Raw genomic sequence first — 27,307 nt, 5'->3', positions numbered from 1 at the left:
ATGGGGCTATTAGGATGGCCAGTTAGAGTGAACTGGTGAAAAAGCAAAGTGCTGATCTCAGGTCTGGGAGAATTGTGAATGAAGTGCAGCAGTTCAGGAGAGCTGCTAGTGAAAGGCACAGTGTGAGCGGTAGACCAAGGGCAACAGAAAGGCCCAGAAGCGTATGGGTGCAGCAGGCTTGCTGCACGTGGTGTAACCATACCCATGATCAGAATGTCATATGCCCCGCTGAAGATAAAAGATGTAGGAAGTGTAACCGAATGGGCCATTTTGAAGTGGTGTGTAAAACTGAATCTATTAAGGAGATGCAGGTGGATAGTGATCAGGAGGGTCAATAATTGTCCTTTGTAGGGTCTATTGTTGAACAGTCTGGTTCAGATGAATATTGGCAGGTTACCCTTACTGTAATAGGAGCCAAGGTTTCCTTCAAGATTGACACAGGAGCAGACATCATTGTTATGTCCCTTGCAACATTCATAAAACTGCCTCAACAGCCTCAGCTGGCAAAAGTTACAACAAAAGTTCATAGTCGTGGTGGCCACATCGATTGTGCGGGGAATTTCTTGCCAGCTGCGAGTACAAGCAGAGGAAATTCACCATTTGGGTACATGTAATTAGAGTTCAGTGTGTTAACAACCTATTCAGCAGGAAAGCAGCCTGTGGTTTGGGCCTTGTCGCCAGAGTGATTGAGATTACGGAAGACATGTTTGGTGAATTGGCCTGCTAAATTGCAACCCAGTCTGAATATCACGTAAGGGTGATGCAGTCCCATATAGCATTACTACTCCTCATAGAATTCCATTCCCGCTCATGCCTCAAGTGGAGAAGGAACTTCTGCGTATGAAGAATATAGGAGTTATTGAAGAGGTTGTCGAAGCAACTGACTGGTGTGCCCCAATTGTGCCTGTTGCGAAGAACAGGAAATGGCTGAATGAGGCCGTGAATAGAGAGAGATACGTGTTACCGACGCTTGAAGACATAGCTCCGAAACTGTCTGGGGCGAAGTTCTTCTCTACCCTGGATGCCTTCAGTGGCTTCTGGGAGATACCTCTAGAACCAAAGTGCCGCAAACGGACTACCTTCTTAACACCGGTGGGTCGGTTTTGTTTTTGCAGACTCTCCATCGGGATATCCTCTGCTCCTGAAATCTTTCAAAGAGAGATGAGTTGCCTCTTAAGGGAACACGAGGGCACGGCAGTTGTCATGGATTACATTTTAGTGTATAATTCTACACTAGAAGAACATGATCAGCGATTGAGCTGTGTACTGCAGACCATTAGAGAGTCCTGGCTGATATTAAATAAAGAGAAATGCCACTTTGGAAAATCTGAGTTATGTTATTTTGGGCATATTATCAATGGAAATGGCATCAATCCGGACCCTGATAAAATCCTTGCTACTGAACAGCTGAAAAGTCCTTCCTTGTGAATTATGTGGGCAGGTTCCTACCAGATTTATCCACAGTACTCCACCCTATCACTGAGTTGTTGAAAAAAGATGTTGCCTGGGTCTGGGGACCTCCACAGGAAGAAGCCTTTATGCAGGTCAAGTCCTTGCTGGGGTCTGCCCCAGTGTTGGGGTTCTATGACCCTTCGAGAAAGACTGTGGTTAGTGCTGATGCAAGCAGTTATGGGCTATGGGGTGCCCTCTTGCAGCTGAATGAGAACAAACTGCAGCCCATCCCCTACTACTCCCGTACACTGACAACTGCAGAATCGAAATACGTCCAAATTGAGAAAGAGTGCCTGGCTGCAGTTTGGGCCTGTGAGCGCTTCCAGCGTTACCTAGTGAGTTTAGAGAAATTTAGTTTTGAAACTGACCATAAACCGCTAGTCCCTCTAATCAATTCCTATGATATTGACAAGACACCCTTAAGATGCTAGAGACTTCTGATGAGGCTACTCAGGTTCATTGTTCAGGCAGTGCATGTGCCGGGGAAACAACTGGATGTGGCAGATAAACTTTCCAGGCTCTAGCTGGCTGTTGCTGAAGAATCTTCAACAGAATCAGATGTGAAAGTGTACATGGATTCAGTTCTGGCATCAAAATCCATCTCATTAAGGAAGCTAGAGCAAATAAGAAAGGAGACACGTTTAGATACAGATCTTCAAGAAGTTATTCAATACATAAAGAAAGGTTGGCCCAAGAGCCGGGCAGCCTGGATGTCTGAGTTCTTACCAGTCAGAGGTCACAGCTCACAGAGCTGGACGGTTTACTGCTGTTCCAAGATTGCATTGTCATTCTTGTTAGCATGCGGCAGGAGATGTTAAGCAGTATTCAAGATGACTACTTCACAGAGAAAGAGCAGCTACGGCAGTATGGTGGCCTGGGATCAGTACCGACATTGCAAGCCACGTGTCAAAATGTGCTTTTTGCCAGGAATGCTGGCCTACTCAGAGAAAAGAGCCCTTAATGTCTACCCCGCTGCCCGCAGGCCAGTGGCAGAAGATAGCTGCAAATTTGTGCGAACTGCATGGGAAAAAGTACCTAGTCGTCTACTATTCCAGGTATTTGAAGATTGCACCCTTGAATGAGATCACCAGTCAAACAGTTATCACTCAGCTCAAGAGCTTGTTCGCCCGGTGGGGCATACCAATGGAGTTAGTGAGTAATAACAGAATGCAGTTTGCTTCCATGGAGTTCAGTTCTTTCATCAGTGAATAAGATTTTGTCCATTCTACGTCAAATCCGCATTACCCGCAGGCCAATGGAATGGCCGAAAGGGCAGTTCAAACAACCAAGTTAATTTTGAAGCAACCTGAAACGTACCTAGCTCTCTGGCCACAGGCTTTAGCCCAGCACATTAGATGCTAGGAGGTCAGATCCACACTACACTACCCTCTGTGGGTGTTTTCCAGCCAGCCCGCTCTGTTCCTCAGGACGAGGTCCTTAGGAGGGATGAGGAGGCGAAAAGGGGCTACCGATTCTTCTACAACAGAAAACACTCTGTGAGGCCCTTGCAGGAGCTAAATGTGGGCCAAAATGTCAGAGTTAAGCTGCATGATGAGAAGAAATGGAAGACACCTGCAACTGTAATAGGACGCTCTCCAGAACCAAGGTCTTATGTTGTCCTTACTGTGGTCTTGCTTCCAGCAGATCCTCAATCACTTTCTTCTGTATCAGAGGACAGTTCATGTAAAAAGACGTCAAGTGGAAAAGTTCTGAAACTTCCAGCCCGCTACCGGGATTAGTACTGTAGTTAGAGCAGTGACCAGAAGAATGGGCAGAATAATCCCATGGTCACTGTGGACTACGGTAGTTTACCCCAATGTCCAAGGCAGGATTGTATTTCTTGTTGTTCATATATATTCTCTTATAACTTGTTATTTGTTTTACACTAAAAAACATAATTTTAGTATGCTTCTTGTATACCTTGTTATTTGTTGTACTCTAAAAAAAATATAAAAATGTATGCTTTATCTTTTGAAAAAGGGGAAGATGTGATGAGAGTGGGAGTGTGACGTCACCGGATGGGGGTGTGGCTTATAGCCGTTATTATCTATGTCGCAGTTACTAAGTTAGATGTGTTGTGCAAGCTGTATATCTCTATGCTCTGGAATAAAATGGTGTTGTACCTTCTATACTGTGTCCTGCATCTCAAGACAGATTCCAAGAGAACAAAGAAAAATTGAGAATAGGCGTAAATTAGAAAGTTTCTAAAAATTGCATGTTCTGTCTGAATCATAAAAGTTTAATTTTGACTTGACTATACCTTTAATTTATATTATTGCCATCTCTTCATTAAATGCACCTCCCTATTGTCCCAAACAATCCAGAATTGTAAGCTCAAATGATGAAACATTTCTACTATATATTTATATATAATAATAATAAAAATAAAAACTTACCTTGAGGTTGGATGTGTATCTTATGAAGACAATGAGGCTAAAATATTGAAGAAATATATCAGTCACCAGTGTCAACACAGATCATTAAATAGCTGTCTTTTGCATTACTACAGTGCATTTTGGACCACAGAAAGGCAAAATAAAAAAAAAATTAAACTGGTTACTAATAAAATTCCTACTAAAAATCAGATTTTGCCCTTTGAACAACTACCTCCCTTTTTTAAGTGCGCTTACAGGGAGAGGAAACAGAAAAAAATTATTTCATGATTCAAATGAAAAATACAATTTTAAACAACTTTACAATTAAATTCTGTTATCAAATTTGCTTCATTGTAAGCCAATGACAAAACGCATTTATGTGCAGTCACCAATCACCAGCTAGCTCCCAGTAATGCACTGAACACTAAGCACACAGAGAACAAAGCAAATAGATCATTAAAATAAACTGGAAATTTATTTAAAATTATAGATCAGGGGCAAAACTAATATGCACTAAATCTGTTTATTTATAGTGACGTTTTGATTGAAATGGAAAATGTTTTAGCATGTTAACTGCCACAACCTAAAACGTAAGTACACAGTGCCAGATTACAAGTGGAGCAGTATTTAACGCTCCCCCTTGAGTATCAACTCAGCTACAAGTAAGCTTTTTGCTAGAGGGGTGATAAAGTAGTGGGGAGATAAAGAAAGGAGTAAAAAGCATCAACAAAAGGAATTTGGAAATAATTGTGCTTTATACAAAAAAGTATGACTATCATAAAAAGTATACAAAAAAAAGAGGAACTGGAAATATAATTGTGCTGTTATACAAAAATAAAATCATAACCACCATAAAAAGGGTGGGCCTCATGGACTCTTGCCAATATGAAAAATTAATTTATCAGGTAAGTTCTTATATAAATTATGTTTTCTTTCATGTAATTGGCAAGAGTCCATGAGCTAGTGACCTATGGGATAGTAATATCCAAGATGTGGAACTCCAGAGTCACTAGAAAGGAAATCATTTCCGCTCAAAAAAATAAATCCACAACCCAAAATATAAGTTTATTCTCATAACGAAAAGAAAGAAAATTAAACATAAGCAGAGGAATCAAACCGAAACAGCTGCCTGAAAAACTTTTCTACCAAAAACTGTTTCCGAAGAAGCAAATACATCAAAAAGGTAGAATTTAGTAAATGTGCGCAAAGAAATCCAAGTTGCTGCTTTGCAATTCAACTGAAGCTTCATTCTTAAAAGCCCACGAAGTGGAGACTGATCTAGTAGAATGAGCTGTAATTCTCTGAGGCGGGGCCTGACCCGACTGCAAATAAGCCTGATGAATCAAAAGCTTTAACCAAGATGCCAAGGAAATGGCAGAAGCCTTCTGACCTTTCCTAGAACCAGAAAAGATAACAAATAGACTAAAAGTCTTCCTGAAATCTTTAGTAGCTTCAACATAATATTTCAAAGCTCTTACCAGATCCAAAGAATGTAAGGATCTCTCCAAATAATTCTTAGGATTAGGACACAAAGAAGGGCCAACAATTTCTCTATTAATGTTGTTAGAATTCACAACCTTAGGTAGAAATTTAAATGAAGTCTGCAAAACTGCCTTATCCTGATGGAAAATCAGAAAAGGAGATTCATAAGAAAGAGCAGATAATTCAGAAACTCTTCTAGTAGAAGAGATGGCCAAAAGGAACAACACTTTCCAAGAAAGTAGTTTAATGTCCAAAGAATGAATAGGCTCAAACAGAAGAGCCTGTAAAGCCTTCAAAACCAAATTAAGACTCCAAGGAGAGATTGATTTAATGACAGGCTTGATATGGACCAAAGCCTGTACAAAACAGTGAATATCAGGAAGCTTAGCAATCTTTCTGTGAAATAAAAAAGAAAGAGCAGAGATGTGTCCCTTAAAGGAACTTGCAGACAAACCTTTATCCAAACCATCCTGAAGAAACTGTAAAATTCTAGCAATTCTAAAAGAATGCCAGGAGAATTTATGAGAAGAACACCATGAAATATAAGTCTTCCAAACTTGATAATAAATCTTCCTAGAAACAGATTTACGAGCCTGTGACATAGTATTAATCACTGAGTCAGAGAAACCTCTATGACTAAGCACTAGGCGTTCAATATCCATACCTTCAAATTTAATGATTTCAGAGCCTGATGGAAAAAATGGACCTTGAGACAGAAGGTCTGGCCTTAATGTAAGTGGCCAAGGTTGGCAACTGGACCTCCGAACAAGATCCGTATACCAAAACCTGTGAGGCCATGCTGGAGCTACCAGCAACACAAACGATTGTTCCATAATAATCTTGGAAATCACTCTTGGAAGAAGAACCAGAGGCAGGAAGATATAAGCAGGTTTGTAACACCAAGGAACTGCTAACGCATCCACCGCTTCCGCCTGAGGATCCCTGGACCTGGACAGGTACCTGGGAAGTTTCCCGTTTAGATGAGAAGCCATCAGATCTACAGGGAGTGCAGAATTATTAGGCAAATGAGTATTTTGACCACATCATCCTCTTTATGCATGTTGTCTTACTCCAAGCTGTATAGGCTTGAAAGCCTACTACCAATTAAGCATATTAGGTGATGTGCATCTCTGTAATGAGAAGGGGTGTGGTCTAATGGCAGGTGTGCATAATTATTAGGCAACTTCCTTTCCTTTGGCAAAATGGGTCAAAAGAAGGACTTGACAGGCTCAGAAAAGTCAAAAATAGTGAGATATCTTGCAGAGGGATGCAGCACTCTTAAAATTGCAAAGCTTCTGAAGCGTGATCATCGAACAATCAAGCGTTTCATTCAAAATAGTCAACAGGGTCGCAAGAAGCGTGTGGAAAAACCAAGGCGCAAAATAACTGCCCATGAACTGAGAAAAGTCAAGCGTGCAGCTGCCAAGATGCCACTTGCCACCAGTTTGGCCATATTTCAGAGCCGCAACATCACTGGAGTGCCCAAAAGCACAAGGTGTGCAATACTCAGAGACATGGCCAAGGTAAGAAAGGCTGAAAGACGGCCACCACTGAACAAGACACACAAGCTGAAACGTCAAGACTGGGCCAAGAAATATCTCAAGACTGATTTTTATAAGGTTTTATGGACTGATGAAATGAGAGTGAGTCTTGATGGGCCAGATGGATGGGCCCGTGGCTGGATTGGTAAAGGGCAGAGAGCTCCAGTCCGACTCAGACGCCAGCAAGGTGGAGGTGGAGTACTGGTTTGGGCTGGTATCATCAAAGATGAGCTTGTGGGGCCTTTTCGGGTTGAGGATGGAGTCAAGCTCAACTCCCAGTCCTACTGCCAGTTTCTGGAAGACACCTTCTTCAAGCAGTGGTACAGGAAGAAGTCTGCATCCTTCAAGAAAAACATGATTTTCATGCAGGACAATGCTCCATCACACGCGTCCAAGTACTCCACAGCGTGGCTGGCAAGAAAGGGTATAAAAGAAGAAAATCTAATGACATGGCCTCCTTGTTCACCTGATCTGAACCCCATTGAGAACCTGTGGTCCATCATCAAATGTGAGATTTACAAGGAGGGAAAACAGTACACCTCTCTGAACAGTGTCTGGGAGGCTGTGGTTGCTGCTGCACGCAATGTTGATGGTGAACAGATCAAAACACTGACAGAATCCATGGATGGCAGGCTTTTGAGTGTCCTTGCAAAGAAAGGTGGCTATATTGGTCACTGATAAGTTTTTGTTTTGTTTTTGAATGTCAGAAATGTATATTTGTGAATGTTGAGATGTTATATTGGTTTCACTGGTAAAAATAAATAATTGAAATGGGTATATATTTGTTTTTTGTTAAGTTGCCTAATAATTATGCACAGTAATAGTCACCTGCACACACATATATCCCCCTAAAATAGCTATAACTAAAAACAAACTAAAAACTACTTCCAAAACTATTCAGCTTTGATATTAATGAGTTTTTTGGGTTCATTGAGAACATGGTTGTTGTTCAATAATAAAATTAATCCTCAAAAATACAACTTGCCTAATAATTCTGCACTCCCTGTATTTCTGGAAGACTCCACATCTGAACAATCTGAGAAAACACATCTGGATGGAGCAACCACTCCCCTGGATGTAAAGTCCGACAGCTGAGATAATCCTCTTCCCAATTGTCTATTCCTGGGATATGAACCGCAGAAATTAGACAGGAGCTGGATTCCGCCAAAGCAAGTATCCGAGATACTTCTTTCATAGATTGGGGACTGAGTCCCACCCTGATGATCGACATATGCCACAGTTGTGATATCTGTCTGAAAACAAATGATTGGTTCTCTCTTCAACAGAGGCCAAACCTGAAGTGCCCTGAAAATAGCACGGAGTTCTAAAATATTGATTGATAACCTCGCCTCTTGAGATTGCTAAACTCCTTGTGCTGTCAGAGATCCCCAGACAGCTCCCCAACCTGAAAGACTTGCATCTGTTGTGATCACAGTCCAGGTTGGACGAACTAAAAAGAGGCCTCTTGAACTATACGATGGTGATCTAACCCCCAAGTCAGAGAGAGTCGAACATTGGGATTTAAGGATATTAATTCTGATATTTTTGTATAATCTCTGCACCATTGGTTCAGCATACAAAGCTGGAGAGGTCTCATATGAAAACGAGCAAAGGGAATTGCGTCCGATGCTGCAGTCATGAGACCTAAAACTTCCATGCACATAGCTACTGAAGGGTATGACTGAGACTGAAGGTTCCGACAAGCTGAAACCAATTTTAATCGTCTCTTGTCTGTTAGAGACAGTCATGGACACTGAATCTATCTGGAAACCTAAAAAGGTGACCCTTGTCTAAGGAATCAAATAACTTTTTGGTAAATTGATCCTCCAACCAGGTCTTTGAAGAAACAACACTAGTTGATTTGTGTGAGATTTTGCAGAATGTAAAGATTGAGCTAGTACCAAGATATTGTCCAAATAAGGAATCACTGTAATACCCCGTTCTCTGATTACAGAGAATAGGGCACAGAGAACCTTTGAAAAGATTCTTGGAGCTGTCGCTAGGCCAAATAGAAGAGCGACAAATTGGTAATGCTAGTCTATAAAAGAGAATCTGAGAAACCAATAGTGGTCTGGATGAATCGGAATATGAAGATATGCATCCTGTAAGTCTATTGTGGATATATAATGCCTTTGCTGAACAAAAGGCAGAATAGTCCTTATAGTCAACATTTTGAAAGTTGGCACTCTTACATAACAATTCAAAATGTTCAGATCCAGAACTCGCCTGAATGAATTTTCTTTCTTTGGGACAATGAATAGATTTGAATAAAACCCAAGACCTTGTTCCTGAAACGGAACTGGTATGATTACCCCTGAAAGCTCCAGGTCTGAAACACACTTCAGAAAAGCCTGAGCCTTTACTGGATTTGCTGGGATGCGTGAGAGAAAAAATCTTCTCACAGGAGGTCTTATTCTGAAACCTATTCGGTACCCTTGAGAGACAATACTCTGAATCCATTGATTTTGGACAGAATCTGACCAAATGTTTTGGAAGAATCTTAATCTGCCCCCTACCAGCTGAGCTGCAATGAGGGCCGCACCTTCATGCAGACTTGGTGGCTGGCTTTGGTTTCTTAAACAGCTTGGATTTACTCCAACTTGAAGAAGGTTTCCAATTGGAACCAGATTCTTTGGAGGAAGGATTAGGTTTCTGTTCCTTACTTTGCCGAAAGGAATGAAAACGGTTAGATGCTTTAGATTTACCCTAATGTCTTTTATCCTGAGGAAAAAAAAACTCCCTTCTCCCCAGTGACAGTTGAAATAATCAAATCCAACTGAGAACCAAATAACTTATTACCTTCGAAAGAAAGGGATAGTAATCTAGACTTAGATACCATGTCAGCATTCCAATATTTGAGCCACAAAGCTCTGCTAGCTAAAATAGCTAAAAATGTAGATTTAATATCAATTTTGATTAAATCAAAAATGGCATCACAGATAAAATGATTAGCATGTTGAAGCAAGCGAAGAATGCTAGACAAATCAGGATCCATTCCCTGATGCGCTAAACTACCCAACTAAAAAGTTGATGCAGCTGCAACATCAGCCATAGAAATGGCAGCCCTGAGAAGATAGCCAGAATATAAATAAGCTTTCCTTAGATCGGATTCAAGTTTACTATCTTAAGGATCTTTAAAAGAAGTACTATCTTCCGTAGGAATAGTAGTACGTTTAGCAAGAGTAGAAAAAGCCCCATCAACTTTGGGGATCTTTTCCCAAAACTCCAATCTAACTGCTGGCAAAGGATACAATTTTTTAAACCTAGAAGAAGGAATAAAAGAAGTACCAGGCATATTCCATTCCTTAGAAATCATATCAGAAATAGCATCAGGAACTGGAAAAACCTCTTGAGTAACCACAGGAGGTTTATAAACAGAATTTAAACATTTACTAGTTTTAATATCAAGAGGACTAGTTTCCTCAATATCCAATGTAATCAACACCTCTTTTAACAAGGAACGAATATACTCCATTTTAAATAAATAAGTAGATTTGTCAGTGTGAATATCTGAGGAAGGATCTTCAGAATCAGATAGATCCTCATCAGAGGAGGATAATTTAGTATGTTGTCGGTCATTTGAAATTTCATCAACTTTATGAGAAGCTTTAAAAGACCTTTTACGTTTATTAGAAGGCGGGATGGCAGACAAAGCCTTCTGAATCCCATCAGCAATACAATCTTTTATATTCACCGGTATATCAAGTACATTAGATGTTGAAGGAACAACAGGCATTGTACTATTACTGATGGACACATTCTCTGCATGTAAAAGCTTATCATGACAACTATAACATACCACAGCTGGAGATATAATCTCCACAAATTTACAACAAATGCACTTAGCTTTGGTAGAACTGTTATCAGGCAGCAAGGTGCAAACAGTGGTTTCTGAGACAGGATCAGATTGAGACATCTTGCAAATGTAAGAAAAAAACGACATATAAAGCAAAATTATCAATTTCCTTATATGGCAGTTTCAGGAATAGGAAAAAAATGCAAACAGCATAGCCCTCTGATATAGAAAAAGGCAAGAGGAATATAGGAATGGGGTTTTAAATAATGAAATTATTTGGCACCAAGTATGATGCACAACGCAAACTGAAATTTTTTTGGTGCTAACAACATCCGGAAATGACACACTCGCGTTATTGTAGACGCAACCTTGTGCAAGGGAAATGACGAATTTGCGACATCAGACGTATCTTCGTACCAAAAAAATTCTCGTGCCAAAAATGATGCAATAAACTTTGGCATTTTGCGCCCTCGTGAACCTAATTTTGCCCACAAAATTTAATGAAAAAACAGTCAATTGAAAAAAGATTATAACCCAGGTAAGAAAAATATTTTTCTAAATATGTTTTTCTTCCAAATATGAAACTGATAGTCTGCAAAAGCAAATATACATAAACCTGACTCATGGCAAAGATAAGTACAATGCATATATTTAGAACTTTATATTAATGCATAAAGTGCCAAACCATAGCTGAGAGTGTCTTAAGTAATGAAAACATACTTACCAAAAGTCACCCATACACATATAGCAGATAGCCAAACCAGTAATGAAACAGTTATCAGTAGAGGTAATGGAATATGAGAGTATATCGTCGATCTGAATAAGGGAGGTAGGAGATGAATCTCTATGACCGATAACAGAGAACCTATTAAATAGATCTCACGCAAGGAAAACCATTGCATTCAATAGGTGATACTGCCTTTACAACCCTCTGACATTCACTGTACTCTGAGAGGAATCAGGCTTCAAAATGCTGAGAAGCGCATATCAACCTAGAAATCTTAGTTTGTAAAACTGAATTGTGGGTGTGGTGAGGGGTGTATTTATAGGCATTTTGAGGTTTGGTAAATATTGCCCCTCCTGGTAGGATTGTATATCCCATACGTCACTAGCTCATGGACTCTTGCTAATTACATGAATGAAACAAAATTTATGCTTACCTGATAAATTATTTTCTTTCGGAATGATGATGGTCCACAGTCCTCCATAATATATGTGATACATTTCCCGCTACTCGGAGGAGGTCAATAATCCATATCAGTACTTAAAATCCCTCCAACCTCTCTCTAGTATAACGTATAGCCAACTAGAGAATAGGAAACATATAGGTAGGAAAGACAAAGCAGGGTCTGTAGAGGTGTCCTAACTGTCGCACAAAAATTTAAACAGGTGGGGCCTGTAGACCGCCATCATTCCAAAAGAAAATAAATTTATCAGGTAAGTATCAATTTTCTTTTATTTCGTAAAATGATGATAGTCCACAATATATAAGATTAATTCCCAAGCCGATGGTCTATGTTGCGAAATGGGTGGGCCAATTTTATTGGCAGTTCTTATTTAACCGACACTGCAGCCTGAAGGACTTTCCTGCCAAAAGCTGAAAATAATCAAAACCTCAAAGCGGTAAACTCTGAAAAAGAATGCAGAGAATACACGTTGCAGCTTTGCAAATCTGCTCCAAAGATTCATAATTGTTAAAAACCCACAATGTTGCAACTGCTCTTTTAAAAGAGCTGTATACACTGGGAGGCGACTTTCCAGCCTTCAAGTAAGCCTTGTGAATCACTTATTTGTGCCAAAAGGCCAACGCTGAGTAGCTTTCTGTCCCTTACGAGTCCCAGACTAGTAAAAAACAAACTAGAAGATTGTCTGAAATCTTTAGTAGTTTGGAGATAGAATTTCAAAGTGTTGGCTACCTCAAGGCTATGTAAGCACCGCTACTCAGGGTTAGCATGGTCTGAACACAATGAAGGAAAAACCATTCCTTGATTGGTGTTTTCTTTCTAAACTACCTTAGGAGGAAAATCATATTTAGTACAAAGTATAGCCTTCTCTTTGTGAATAATTAGAAAAGAAAATGTATGCTTACCTGATAAATCTGTTTCTTTTTAGACACGATGAGTCCACGGATTTCATTCTTACTTGTGGGATTACGCCTCCTGGTGAGCCGGAGGAGGCAAAGAGCACCACAGCAGAGCTGTATATATAGCTCCTCCCTTCCCTCCACTCCAGTCATTCGACCGAAGTTAGGAAGAGAAAGGAAAAGCCAAGGTGCAGAGGTGTCTGAAGTTTACAAAAATTAACAACCTGTCTCATAGAACAGGGCGGGCCGTGGACTCATTGGCCTAGATTTACAGTTGGGCGGTAGACGTCAAAACCAGCGTTAGAGGGTCCTAACGCTGGTTTTTACCGCCCGCTGGTATTTGGAGTCAGTCAGGAAAGGGTCTAACGCTCACTTTGCAGCCGCGACTATTCCATACCGCAGATCCCCCTACGCCATTTGCGTATCCTATCTTTTCAATGGGATCTTTCTAACGCCGGTATTTAGAGTCGTGGCTGAAGTGAGCGTTAGAAATCTAACGACAAAACTCCAGCCGCAGAAAAAAAGTCAGTAGTTAAGAGCTTTCTGGGCTAACGCCGGTTTATAAAGCTCTTAACTGCTGTGCTCTAAAGTACACTAACACCCATAAACTACGTATACACCCCTAAACCGAGGTCCCCCCACATCGCCGCCACTCTATTAAAATTTTTTAACCCCTAATCTGCCGCTCCGTACACCGCCGCCAGCTACGTTATCCCTATGTACCCCTAATCTGCTGCCCCTAACATCGCCGACCACTATGTTATATTTATTAACCCCTAATCTGCCGCCCCCCGCTATCGCTGACATCTGCATATTATTATTAACCCCTAATCTGCCGCTCCGTACACCGACGCAACCTACATTATCCCTATGTACCCCTAATCTGCTGCCCCTAACACCGCCGACCCCTATATTATATTTATTAACCCCTAATCTGCCGCCCCCAACGTCGCCTCCACCTACCTACAATTATTAACCCCTAAATCTGCCGACCGGATCTCACCGCTACTCTAATAAATGAATTAACCCCTAAAGCTAAGTCTAACCCTAACCCCCCCTAAGTTAAATATAATTTAAATCTAACGAAATAAATTAACTCTTATTAAATAAATTATTCCTATTTAAAGCTAAATACTTACCTGTAAAATAAACCCTAATATAGCTACAATATAAATTATAATTATACTGTAGCTATTTTAGGATTAATATTTATTTTACAGGCAACTTTGTAATTATATTAACCAGGTACAATAGCTATTAAATAGTTAATAACTATTTAATAGTTACCTAGTTAAAATAATTACAAAATTACCTGTAAAATAAATCCTAACCTAAGTTACAATTAAACCTAACACTACACTATCAATAAATTAATTAAATACAATACCTATAATTAACTACAATTAAACCTAACACTACATTATTAATAAATTAATTAAATACAATACCTACAATTATCTACAATTAAACCTAACACTAAACTATCAATAAATTAATTAAATACAATACCTACAATTATCTACAATTAAACCTAACACTACATTATTAATAAATTAATTAAATACAATACCTACAATTATCTACAATTAAACCTAACACTACACTATCAATAAATTAATTAAATACAATACCTACAAATAAATACAATTAAATAAACTAACTAAAGTACAAAAAATAAAAAAGAACTAAGTTACAAAAAATAAAAAAATATTTACAAACATTAGAAAAATATTACAACAATTTTAAACTAATTACACCTACTCTAAGCCCCCTAATAAAATACAGTGACGTGCAGTGTTAGGGGTAATATGAACCTGATGGCAGCCATCTTGTTCTTCGCAGCCATCTTGTTCCTCGCAGCCATTTTGTAATGAATAGACTTTATTATACTGGGGTATTATGCAGTGAGAATTATATGCATGTTATGAGTTTCTTTAGCTATTCGCCTAGAAGTAAGATAGAATAAGATAATGTAAACAAGAGGCTTTAGACACTCGGTTGTCTCTGCAGATGGTAGTTTGTTATGACTCTGTAAATATTGTTATGAGAAACTCATGTTCCAGTTTTTCCTTGTAAATTGCTCTGTATAACTGTGTAAGATGACGCGGTCCTAACGTGTCATCCCCTTAACCCTGTATGTCACTATAAGAAAGGCTTGCACTGTGCAATAAACAGAATTGGCTTTCGATCATAATGCTGCGTGGTCTGAGTCATTCTAAGGGGCCCTTATCAGGTAATCTACATATGCCTCAGGTGGTACACTAGGCCCCAGGCTTTGGCCTGCACTGACACTTACCCCCTGAAGGGGACACCTAACAGTTTTGGTGTCAGAAGTGGGATTCGCAGGGAGTAACTATGAGTGCTTTTACCATGCTTTCTTTCTGTGAATTTGAACCTAAATTTAGTCTGGTAATAGGTGTTGATGATAATGATATAAGGTTAAAGGGGTTCCTGTGGTTGAAGCACAGGTTTGCGGAGGTTAAAGTCCTGCCGGCAGTTGTGATACCCCTCCAGACAGGTAATCAGTCCTGTGCTGGGACACGACAGGTATTGTGAGTCCTGTCGGTGATAAGCGCGCAAGAAATATATGAATGCCAGTTGACGGGAGGATTTTTTTAAGATAAAACTCCCCCGGGCGAACTTGGCAGTGAAGTGAGTAAGTCTCACGTGTGTTGAAGTTTCCCATATTCATTCCCATAATAGAGTTTTGCTACCCACCTGAAGCTCATGTTGATATCTGATGCTTGCTTTTGCTGCTATATAAAATTATGCTGTGCGTAGAAAATATTAAGTGGCTGGGCATGTTATTATTGTATTGAGAAAGGGGAACTGCTCATAGATAAGAATGCACAGAGAAAATTACATGTATAAGGTAAAAGAAAAGAAGAGTTAATAGTTTCTGCAAAAGACAGAAATATTTTTTAAAAACACTGTCAGTAAGTACTGCTGTTTGATAAATAGAGAAATCTCTGTGTTAAAGAATGTAGCAGGCAAAGAAGGGGGGCCACCACTGAGCGCACACATAGCTCAGAAAAGAAAAAAAAAAAAGAGAGAAAAGAAATCCTGTCTCCGTTTGTAAGATTTTTTTGTTTGCTTGCAGTAACAAAACTGAAATTTTGTTTATTGAGATGCATAATGTGTGATGGTCTGTAGGTTCTCACTGTGGTATGCGTGTAACAGATTTACTTTGGACCAGGAACAGAATGTATTATTTGAAAATGATTGTCTCAAACCCTGCAAAAGTGGCCATTTTGTGGGGTTTAGGAAAAAAAGAAAAAATGCATTGTGGAAATGGTGAAAAGTTAATCTAGTGTTTTTTATATATATATATGTATGTCGTACGCTAGAAATTAGATGTTTTTATGAGAAAGGAAAAAAGGGAGTGAATCTCTGGTATGCGAGATGGAATGAACTTGTGTGTCTGTATCGTAAGAATGTTTCCTTATGTTTCTCTGTTGGGAAATCAGACGTTTTAAGAAGATATTTTGTAATGTTATTTTATGTAACTGTATTTCAAAGTCACCAGCATGTTTTAAGTATGTGGTATTCATATGCAGTTTTAGTTTTAAGTGATAATTGTGTGGCGGCATGTAAAGATATGATATTGTTTTTGCAAGTGAAGTAACGGCTTTGAAAGTGCGATGGTGTGTGATTTTTGTCACGCTCTGGTAAATATGAAATTGTTTCTGGTATGATTAATGGGTTAACGTATGTTGTATTTGTAAGGTCTGTGCACGGCGTGGGTGCACACAATGAAATATATTTATAGGCTGTAATTGAAAGTTTTTCTAAAAGGGCGTCCGTTTTTGTTGCAAGTAAATTAATCTGCAGGTCATGCTACAGTACAGAGGTGAAATTGGTGTGGTAAATCATACAAGCAGCCTAGATTGTGGTTAGGATATACATATGTAATTTGCGTGATGAATGGTTAGTCCTTAAAGGGACGGTTCACTGTAACAAGGTGTTGCTATTAATGTATTGTCTATGACTTGTTATACAAGCGGCATATTATCTTATATTTGTCTGGAAAATCAGAGCTCAGTGCGTAGACGGAGGAATAGAAAATTGTCATTTTATTAGTTAAAGAACCAGTGCAATAACCCTGTATTAGTAGTTTGCTAAATATATTTTTAGAGACCTTTCTTTGTATATATTTATTTTAAAGTTGCTGTTCAGATAGCAGATATTTTTTTGCAGCATAACTTAATTCTCTCTGTAATGCAAACTGAAGTGATAAGTTGTCTACAATTTTAGTGTAGGGATCCGTGAGACTAGCGGACAGAAAAGAAAAAAAAAAAAAACGAGAAAAAACAGAGGAGTGAAAATATTTAAAGGGATACAGGAAAACTGGTATAACATCTGAGAATTTAAGGGAATATTTACATAAAAGACGATGAGGTTTACTGTAAGCCTAACACTAGTATATTTCACTGTGTTAGCAGTTTCAATTAAAGATTATTTTTAATTTGGTTAAAATGTCCCTTTAATTAGCCTGCATCCCACTGTGAGTGCGTTCTTATGCTGCTTATGCTTGTTTAGGCTATTTAATGAACGTCAGTATACATTTTTTTTATTATAAGGATCATTGGGATTAATTTAAAGGGGAAATTGTATTAGTATTTCTTTTTCAGAAAGCTTATTTTTTTTGTGTTATATACCGTTGTTATATTTGGCTGGACAACTGCAGAATGGTGAATATCAATTATATACAACGTTAAATCCAATAATTTTGTTGTGGTTAAACTAATTAGCATTTATCAAGTTTTAGTGTGAATTTTATATTTTTAAGCAGTAAACAGTGTTTCTCCTTTAAGTAGAAATGAAACTTTGAGCTTGCCTTACTATCCTTGAGAAAGACTGATAACACTGTGCATGTTTTGGTTTTTTTTTGGCTTTGTTACAGAGAGAACAATTTGCACTGTACATTTAAAGCGGCAGTACTGGTGTTCTATGCTATAAAAAATGATTACTATAAATTGCTCACTACAAAGAAACAAGTATTTATATTATATTCTGTCATAGAATATAGCTTAAAAATGATAATTTTATTTCTGTGGCTGTCAAACTGTATCTCACAGATATAACTCTTTGTTATTTAAAATAACCCCCACTGCGTTCAATAAATAAAGGAGATATTATTTAATGAAGTGATTCCAGTGACACTTTAAAATATATATAGTTATTTGGTTATTAAATAGTCTACCACTATTATTGCAATGACTTTGACTGCTGCTTAACAGCTAAGCCGTGGTCTATAAGGTGTCTACAAATAAACACCCCTAAAACAAATGATGCACAGTTTATCTGATTCTACTGCATTTATATAACTAGCTAATTTATCTGTTCACAGTTTTAGTTTTATTTATATGGCTTACGTGTATTCTGTCTCTTGGTGTTGTAATGAGATTTATACAGCCTGTGATAAGAGGCAGTCCTCAAAGGTTTAAAAAATTAGCATATGAGCCTACCTATGTTTGGTTTAATCTAGGAAGGTTGGTTAGAATTAAAAGTCCTATCTGAATAATGAATTTTCATTTATCCTAGAATGTCCCTTTAACAGTGGCTACTGTGGTTATCTGATCTTTCCCAAATAAGCGCAATTTTATTTGTGCAATCTGCAACTTAAGTTTCTTGGGCATCTGCTGTGATTGCTTTCTTTGTGTGATATTAAAGCATTTTGCTTGCTATTGAGAATTGTCTCTGCATGAGTGGAGTGCATGATTTATCGTTTAGTTTCTTGTTATCTTGTGTTTGCGTGTCACATGAGATGTTTCACGCAAACATGGGGGAAGTATTGATGAGTATTGATGAATATCTTTATGTAATGAAGGAGATTATTTTTAGGAGGTGAACCTACAACGTTTTGAATCTCCTCGTACAATGTTATTGTGTTAATTTCAGATGCCTAAAATGTTTTATTTTTCTATGTGGTTCTTAACACTATATTTGTATTTGCAGGATGAGAGTATGCTGTCTTCAGAGATTGAAACACACTAACTGAATTATTTTTGAGTTTCCATATTTAGGTAAAATCTGTACAGGCAAAATTCCATAAGTGCACTCTTCAAAAGATTAAAGATTGAAAGCGAGTAAACCTTTAAAGAAAGAAAAGATAAAGATGAAAGACCTTTTGTCAAGCTTGTTTTAACCATAATACTGCAGTAAAAAAAAAAGTTACTGAACTATCTTTGGATCCATTCTTTGCTTTGCATGCTGGTACCAGCCCCAGAACTGGACTCTGGGTAATCCATGACTGTTTTCTCTGATGTGTGTCTTCAGGACATAAAGACTATCCTTCTCTGGACTGTGCCTTACCGCTCGATATGGAAGTCCTGTTATGCTGTTACAGGATCAACCAATTAAATTAGGGGAGTATTGTTTTAACTCCATTCCTTATATTGCTTGTTTTGTATTTTCTTGTATTTGTTTTATTTTTATTGATCATATTTGGTCTAAGAAATCATATGCTTCATTGGTATTAGTGCACATGGTAGTTTATGTGCGTAACAAAGTAACCCTTTAGATAAGTGTAACTGTGAACTTCGCAGTATTGTACTCTATTGAATGGCCCACTGAGTATAGAAAATAGGTTTAAGGAAAATGCTGCAACATAGAATAATATTTTAGACCCTTCACCCTTTAGAACATAAGGAGGACACGTCTAAGCTAGAAGTTTATAGTAAATATACAGAGAAATGTTTGTTCAGGGAATAGCATAATTATAGTTTATGAAAGCAAAGGTATTTTTTCCTTTTTTTTTAATTAGTATGGTATCTGCAAAGTGAATTTGGTCATTCCTGATGTTTTTCAAAGAGAGTAATTCTTACCATCAAGATGTGTTTACCTTTAAAAGAGCTTGTAGTTTTAAATGATGTTCTGTTTATATGCTGTCCTCATACAGGAGTGTGAGAGAATTTAGGTTGCATAAAATAATTAGTAAACTAGTAGTGTTTATATCAGATGAGATTGTTGAATATTAGGATCATGGTTGGAGAATTATAAGCATTATAGATAGCAGCCATCCAGAATAAAGCAACACAAGGTTCTTTTATTTTTTAGAAGTTCAAAGTGATATTGTAAAGAAATTCATTTATTTTCATTGACTGTTTTCTTTTTTCCATTCTTACAACAGGGCAGGCCGTAGCATAAGTTTTAGCATAAACATTCAGGCCCTTGAGGAAGTCTGACAGGTTTTCACTTACGTAGTATTCATGAAGTATCATTTAAAAGTGTATAGAGAAGTTGTAAATTATTCTCTGAGAAATGTCAATGTATTTAGGTTGTATTATATATCAACAATGTTTTGTTTGATTTTAAATGACATAGGATGAAAGTGACGTTTTATTTGGACATAATTGTGATTGTATTGCGGTGTGTACTCATCCTGTACTGTTTCTGTTTGCTTCCTAGACTCCCTGTGACTCGAGTGTCTGCTTGCCATGGGTATCCACTGGTTGCCTTGTCTACCCCATGAACAAACCATCAGATTTCCAGTATCTCCCTGCGGAAGAACCGTGGATAAGCACCCCTACTGCAAATGAACTGTTGGAGAACTGTATTATAGCAAAGTGTCAAGGTGCAGCGCTCTCAAATGGACAAAGACTGTTCTTAAAGTGATCAGAGGCCACCTAGAGACAGTTGTGCTGTTGCTATGTCATGCTTTACTGTGGAAAAGGAACTGTTGGACATATTGGGGGGTGCTAGCAATGCAGGTGGAGAGATAGAAGATGCAGCGTTGTTTGGGGGTAGATGGGGGGCTGGTTGGGTTTCTGTGCTGGTAGACCGGTAGTTTTGGGAGGGCTGGAGGATAGATGGAAGGTATTGGAGGGACTGTACCTATATGCAGTGACAATTAGTCTATAACAGTATATCACGACATAGGAATATTTTTCTCTTTAGTAAGGCTTTACTAATTTTCTATGCCTGGCTATTTTTATGTTATTCTGTTAGAATAAAAGGATGGTATGTTAGGGGTAATATGAACCTGATGGCAGCCATCTTGTTCTTCGCAGCCATCTTGTTCCTCGCAGCCATTTTGTAATGAATAGACTTTATTATACTGGGGTATTATGCAGTGAGAATTATATGCATGTTATGAGTTTCTTTAGCTATTCGGCCTTGCCAATGTACCCTGGCCTAATGCCTAGAAGTAAGATAGAATAAGATAATGTAAACAAGAGGCTTTAGACACTCTGTTGTCTCTGCAGATGGTAGTTTGTTATGACTCTGTAAATATTGTTATGAGAAACTCATGTTCCAGTTTTTCCTTGTAAATTGCTCTGTATAACTGTGTAAGATGACGCGGTCCTAACGTGTCATCCCCTTAACCCTGTATGTCACTATAAGAAAGGCTTGCACTGTGCAATAAACAGAATTGGCTTTCGATCATAATGCTGCGTGGTCTGAGTCATTCTAAGGGGCCCTTATCAGGTAATCTACATATGCCTCAGGTGGTACACTAGGCCCCAGGCTTTGGCCTGCACTGACACTTACCCCCTGAAGGGGACACCTAACATGCAGTGAGGTCAGAGGCTGGTGAGGCACTAGATATGATATGCAGGAGAAACACATGTACAGAGGGCCGCAAGTACCCCCAACAGGGCAGGTTTAAATGATAGCTGAGCCAGTGCACAGGTGACATAATCAGGTGATGGATGAGAGCAAGTTAGTAACCACTGAGTTACTGATCAGCTGATTACTTCATCTGTGCACTGATTCAGCTATAATGAAAACCTGGCCTGTTGGGGGTACTTGAGGACCATTGTTGAGCAACACTGCACTAAAGCACCAGCTCATAGGAAATGTATTGATCACCTGGAGAATAAAGCACACATACTCTGCTCACTGACACCCACACACACTCTGCTCACATACACACTCACACAATTCTGTGGCACAGTGCCAGTTACTAAGCAATTAGAATGATACACAATATCTTCTCTACTCACTACTGTATTGTAAAAATAGAAATAATTTACCATACAAGTTTTACACAAAGGACAAGTTATCAATACTGCCAACACAGCTGTTGCAATATGGTGTTCAAGAAACGTACGTGCACATCCCACTCAGGTATGCTCTTCAACAAAGGACACCAATATATACCAAAAGAATGAAGTACATAATAATAAAAGTAAAATAGAAAGGTTTTTTTTTTTTTTTTTTCGTGCAATTTCTATCTGAATGATGGAAATGTAATTATGACTTTCATGTTCCTTTCAAAAACTAATTTGATTTGCTAACATGGGGCCAGTAACAGTTGATGCTAATTCTCAAAATATAAATAACTAGAAAAGTCTATTAAAATAGCATGCTCTACCTCAATCATGAAAGTTTAATTTTAAATGTCTCCCTTTGACTATGTGTTTAACCAGTTACTTTACAGTGGCATTATTTCTAAAAACATTTAACTGCAATAATTACATATATTTTTTAAATGATTCATTATCTCCTTTTTATTAATATAAACTTGTATAAAAGCAGCACATATTAAAAACACAATGCAACAGCTTTCAATTGATTTGTGAATTACAAGTTAACAGCAGTCTTTAAATAAATGGAGACACAGAGAAAAATAAAAATAGATACTGCATCCTCTGACTGACCAGACATAACATAAATGGAGTTTGTACCTAATTAAATCAAATAACCATGAAAAAGGGAGGCTTAGCAATATTCAATGTCAAAACTTGAATTTAAATAATGTGGACACTGCACACTTAACTTCAAACTCTGGGTTTTGAATTATGGATTTAAATTTGAATTGACCCTTTGACTTCCTGTCAGTATTGGGTTATGCTCACTTACTGTCCCCCCTGTTAATGAGCTGTATCTGAACACAATTTGTGAATCACAAGAGATGTAGAATACTACTTTACTCTTCTGCTTGGTGTCATCTGTTCTTAGGTTACCTCAGCTTCCAGTTGTGTCACATGACTCTGCTCACTGCATCCTCCTTCTGATTAATCTATAAATCCTTAAATTGCTAGGAGGCATCAAGAGGGGTGCCTCCTATTGGTTCCAATTTTTGCTGCTAATATATTGACAGAACACAGGTGGTGCTGCAGCACAGCTTTTCCTTTGACCCATGCACTGCAATGGAGAGAAGCGTTCCTGTACCTGCCTCTCCATAGCATTACATGGGGGGGGGGGGGAATATTTTTTTTTTACTTTTTTTTTTGTTTTAATTAAAATTTAATTAAGCTTTGGCCACATATAGCAGGGTAGGCACTGCCTCCCCTGCCTCCTATGAGTGCACGTCCCTGATAAAATAACAAAGCCCCCCAAAATAAAAAAATGTCCTACCCTATTCTAAATTAAAAAAAGTTCAAAGCTCTTTTACCTTACCAGCCCTGAAAAGGGCCTTTTGCGGGGCATGCCCCAAAGAATTCAGCTCTTTTGCCTGTAAAAAAACCCACATACAATACCCCCCCCAACATTACAACCTAGCACCCACATACCCCTAATCTAACCCAAACCCCCCTTAAATAAACCTAACACTAAGCCCCTGAAGATCTTCCTACCTTATCTTCACCTCGCCGGGTATCACACCGATCTGTCCTGGCTCCGATGTCTTGATCCAAGCCCAAGCGGGGGGCTGAAGATGTCCATGATACGGCTGAAGTCTTCATCCAAGCGGGAGCTGAAGAGGTCCATGATCCGACTGAAGTCTTCTATCAACAGCATCTTCAATCTTCTTTCTTCCGGATCCATGTTCATCCCGCCGACGCGGAACATCCATCTTCACCGACGACTTCCCGACGAATGACGGTTCCTTTAAGGGACGTCATCCAAGATGGCGTCCCTCGAATTTCGATTGGCTGATAGGATTCTATCAGCCAATCGGAATTAAGGTAGGAAAATTCTGATTGGCTGATGGAATCAGCCAATCAGAATCAAGTTCAATCCGATTGGCTGATCCGATCAGCCAATCAGATTGAGCTCGCATTCTATTGGCTGTTCCGATCAGCCAATAGAATGCAAGCTCAATCTGATTGGCTGATCGGATCAGCCAATTGGATTGAACTTGATTCTGATTGGCTGATTCCATCAGCCAATCAGAATTTTCCTACCTTAATTCCGATTGGCTGATAGAATCCTATCAGCCAATCGGAATTCAAGGGACGCCATCTTGGATGACGTCCCTTAAAGGAACCGTCATTCGTCGGGAAGTCGTCGGTGAAGATGGATGGATCTGCGCTGGAGGTCTTGAAGATCAGCCGGTCGTCATTGAAGAACATAGAAGATGCGGCTTGGATGAAGATGTTTGCCGGTCCGGATGTCCTCTTCTGCCCGCTTGGATAAAGACTTCAGCCGGAGGATGGACGTCACTCTTCAGCCCCCGCTTGGGCTTGGATCAAGATTTCGGAGGCTTGGATCAAGACTTCGGTGGACGGATCGGTGAACCTGACATGGTGAAGATAAGGTAGGAAGATCTTCAGGGGCTTAGTGTTAGGTTTATTTAAGGGGGGTTTGGGTTAGATTAGGGGTATGTGGGTGGTGGGTTGTAATGTTGGGGGGTATTGTATGTTTTTTTTTACAGGCAAAAGAGCTGAATTATTTGGGGCATGCCCCGCAAATGGCCCTTTTCAAGGCTGGTAAGGTAAAAGAGCTTTGAACTTTTTTAATTTAGAATAGGGTAGGGCATTTTTTTATTTTGGGGATCTTTGTTATTTTATTAGGGGGCTTAGAGTAGGTGTAATTAGTTTAAAATTGTTGTAATATTTTTCTAATGTTTGTAAATATTTTTTTATTTTTTGTAACTTAGTTCTTTTTTATTTTTTGTACTTTAGTTAGTTTATTTAATTGTAGTTATTTGTAGATATTGTATTTGATTAATTTATTGCTAGTGTAGTGTTAGGTTTAATTGTAACTTAGGTTAGGATTTATGTTACAGGTAATTTTGTAATTATTTTAACTAGGTAACTATTAAATAGTTATTAACTATTTAATAGCTATTGTACCTGGTTAAAATAAATACAAAGGTAAAATAAATATTAATCCTAAAATAGCTACAATATAATTATAATTTATATTGTAGCTATATTAGGAATTATTTTACAGGTAAGTATTTAGCTTTAAATAGGAATAATTTATTTAATAAGAGTTAATTTATTTCGTTAGATTTAAATTATATTTAATTTAGGGGGGTGTTAGTGTTAGGGTTAGACTTAGCTTTAGGGGTTAATACATTTATTATAGTAGCGGTGAGCTCCGGTCGGCAGATTAGGGGTTAATTATTGTAGGTAGCTGGCGGCGACGTTGTGGGGGGCAGATTAGGGGTTAATAAATATAATATAGGGGTCGGCGGTGTTAGGGGCAGCAGATTAGGGGTACATAACTATAATGTATGTTGCGGCGGTGTACGGAGAGGCAGATTAGGGGTTAATAATAATATGCAGGTGTCAGCGATAGTGGGGGCGGCAGATTAGGGGTTAATAAATATAACATAGTGGTCGGCGATGTTAGGGGCAGCAGATTAGGGGTACATAGGGATAACGTAGCTGGCGGCGGTGTACGGAGCGGCAGATTAGGGGTTAATAATAATATGCAGGGGTCAGCGATAGCGGGGGCGGCAGATTAGGGGTTAATAAGTGTAAGGTTAGGGGTGTTTAGACTCGGGGTTCATGTTAGGTTGTTAGGTGCAGACTTAGGAAGTGTTTCCCCATAGGAAACAATGTAGCTGCGTTAGGAGCTGAACGCTGCTTTTTTGTAGGTGTTAGATTTTTTTTCAGCTCAAACAGCCCCATTGTTTCCTATGGGGGAATCGTGCACAAGCACGTTTTTGAAGCTGGCCGCGTCCGTAAGCAACGCTGGTATCGAGAGTTGCAGTGGCGGTAAATATGCTCTACGCTCCCTTTTTGGAGCCTAACGCAGCCCTTCTGTGAACTCTAAATACCAGCGGTATTTAAAAGGCGCGGGAGAAAAAAAGCCAGCGTAGCTAACGCACCCCTTTGGCCGCAGAACTCTAAATCTAGCCGATTGTGTCTAGAAAGAAACAAATTTGACTTCCGGTGGGGGGGACCTCATAGGCAGATGCAACTCTAGAGAGCTCCGTACATCGGAGTTAAGAAAAATTGAAAAAAGCTAATTTTTCCTGCCTAACCCCACTCTGATCAATTGCCAGGTTGTAAGCGACAACGCTGGCTATTACTAACAGAGTGCAGATCACTCCACTCGATCTAGCAACTGGGAGCCCACAGAAAAAAAAGGATCCACTTTGCTGCGCCACGCCGCCATCTTGGCTCACACACCGAGCCAGATACCCAGCAATCTGACAGCCGCGCGGAAAAGATAGACCCCGCAGAGACAGTAAATTCTCACGGTGAGGCGCAGCATCCACAAACGTGTCGGAGGAATCCCCTGAACTTGATCACAAGGGGAATACATAGCTCTGGATAGAGGAGATACCGGAAGGTCACCGAAGAGCCGCAAGCAGACACGTAAGCTGCAATATACTATGTGTGACACTCAACCACTTTCCATTACAAAGGCTGCATAAAACAGTTAAACTGGGACATATGACAAAAAACACTGGGCCCCTCTGAAGCGCCTATGCAACGCACAACCACTAGGCCTTATTCCCGGATATGTTTATACATTGCTACACGGTCCTCTCTTCATGCTGAGAGACAAGATAACAGGGAGTCACTTGTAAAGGCACAATAGCATTAACATCTCCTGTCCTCCTGACGCAACTCTATTTTTCTTGGTGCCTCCTTGGGGACAGAGGTGTGGGTGTCTTGAACTTTAATTTCTGTTATTTGAAACACCTCCACACCAAAGTTATCACCCTAGCTGTCTTCTTCACGCCCATCTAACCCAGAAAATCCCCACTAAACAACACAATATGGCTCTTTGACTTCCTGAGTCTGATAAACCACCAGAACCCTGATATTTACACAGACAACCTCCCCCCTTTGAGACAGATTGATATCACGAACTTCTACATAGTCTGTAATCTCAGACGTGGGTACATTGGGGCTGATGAAAGTGGATAAGTTTTTCTTCAAGCTGCCCTCCCCTGCTGCTGCAGATATGTCACACAGGTCAAAAACTGCAGATAATAATAAAAGGCAGCAAAGACACACAGTTGACATACATGTTGAAAACCCACCACTTATGGATCAGAATATGGGCCAAAATCTAGACCACACTGCTTTACTACAAGAACTGAAGTCCTTTTTTCTCCCTAAAATGGACTCTCTGCAAACAGGGGTTGATACCTTAACATGTGAAATTAGACAATTTTCCTCAAGGTTGACCGCGGCGGAAACCCGCATATCAGATACAGAAGATAGGCAATCAGTTGCTGATGTGGCTATTAAACAACTGACCAAGAAAACGCAACAAAATCAAGACCGCATCGACGACTTGGAGAACAGAAGTCGTCGCAACAACCTGCACATAGTGGGAGTTCCGGAGTCCATCAAGGGCAAAGACCTGTTGGAGTTCACGGCACTCACATTCCATAAACTTCTATGCCTACATGCAGACATCCTCCCGATAGATGTGGAAAGAGCACATCGTATGGGACCAGAGAGAGGCTTGGAGCAAATGAAATCCAAACCTAGGCAGG

At 39.2% G+C, this 27,307-nt stretch overlaps 1 protein-coding gene across 2 annotated transcripts in view; it reads right to left on the bottom strand.

The window, feature by feature from the left end:
- Positions 1–27,307, bottom strand: part of GLT1D1 (glycosyltransferase 1 domain containing 1) — a 708,692-nt gene that overhangs the window by 426,251 nt on the left and 255,134 nt on the right. For both annotated transcript variants that reach the window (XM_053701853.1, XM_053701854.1), the window contains exon 5: positions 3,849–3,885. In XM_053701853.1, coding sequence (XP_053557828.1) covers positions 3,849–3,885 — 37 coding nt within the window. The remainder of the gene's footprint in view (positions 1–3,848; positions 3,886–27,307) is intronic.

Source organism: Bombina bombina, chromosome 2, assembly GCF_027579735.1.
Source record: "Bombina bombina isolate aBomBom1 chromosome 2, aBomBom1.pri, whole genome shotgun sequence".
Classification (NCBI taxonomy): Eukaryota; Metazoa; Chordata; class Amphibia; order Anura; family Bombinatoridae; genus Bombina; species Bombina bombina.
Note: the sequence above shows the minus strand (reverse complement) of the source record. Positions and strands in the feature narration are given on the sequence as shown.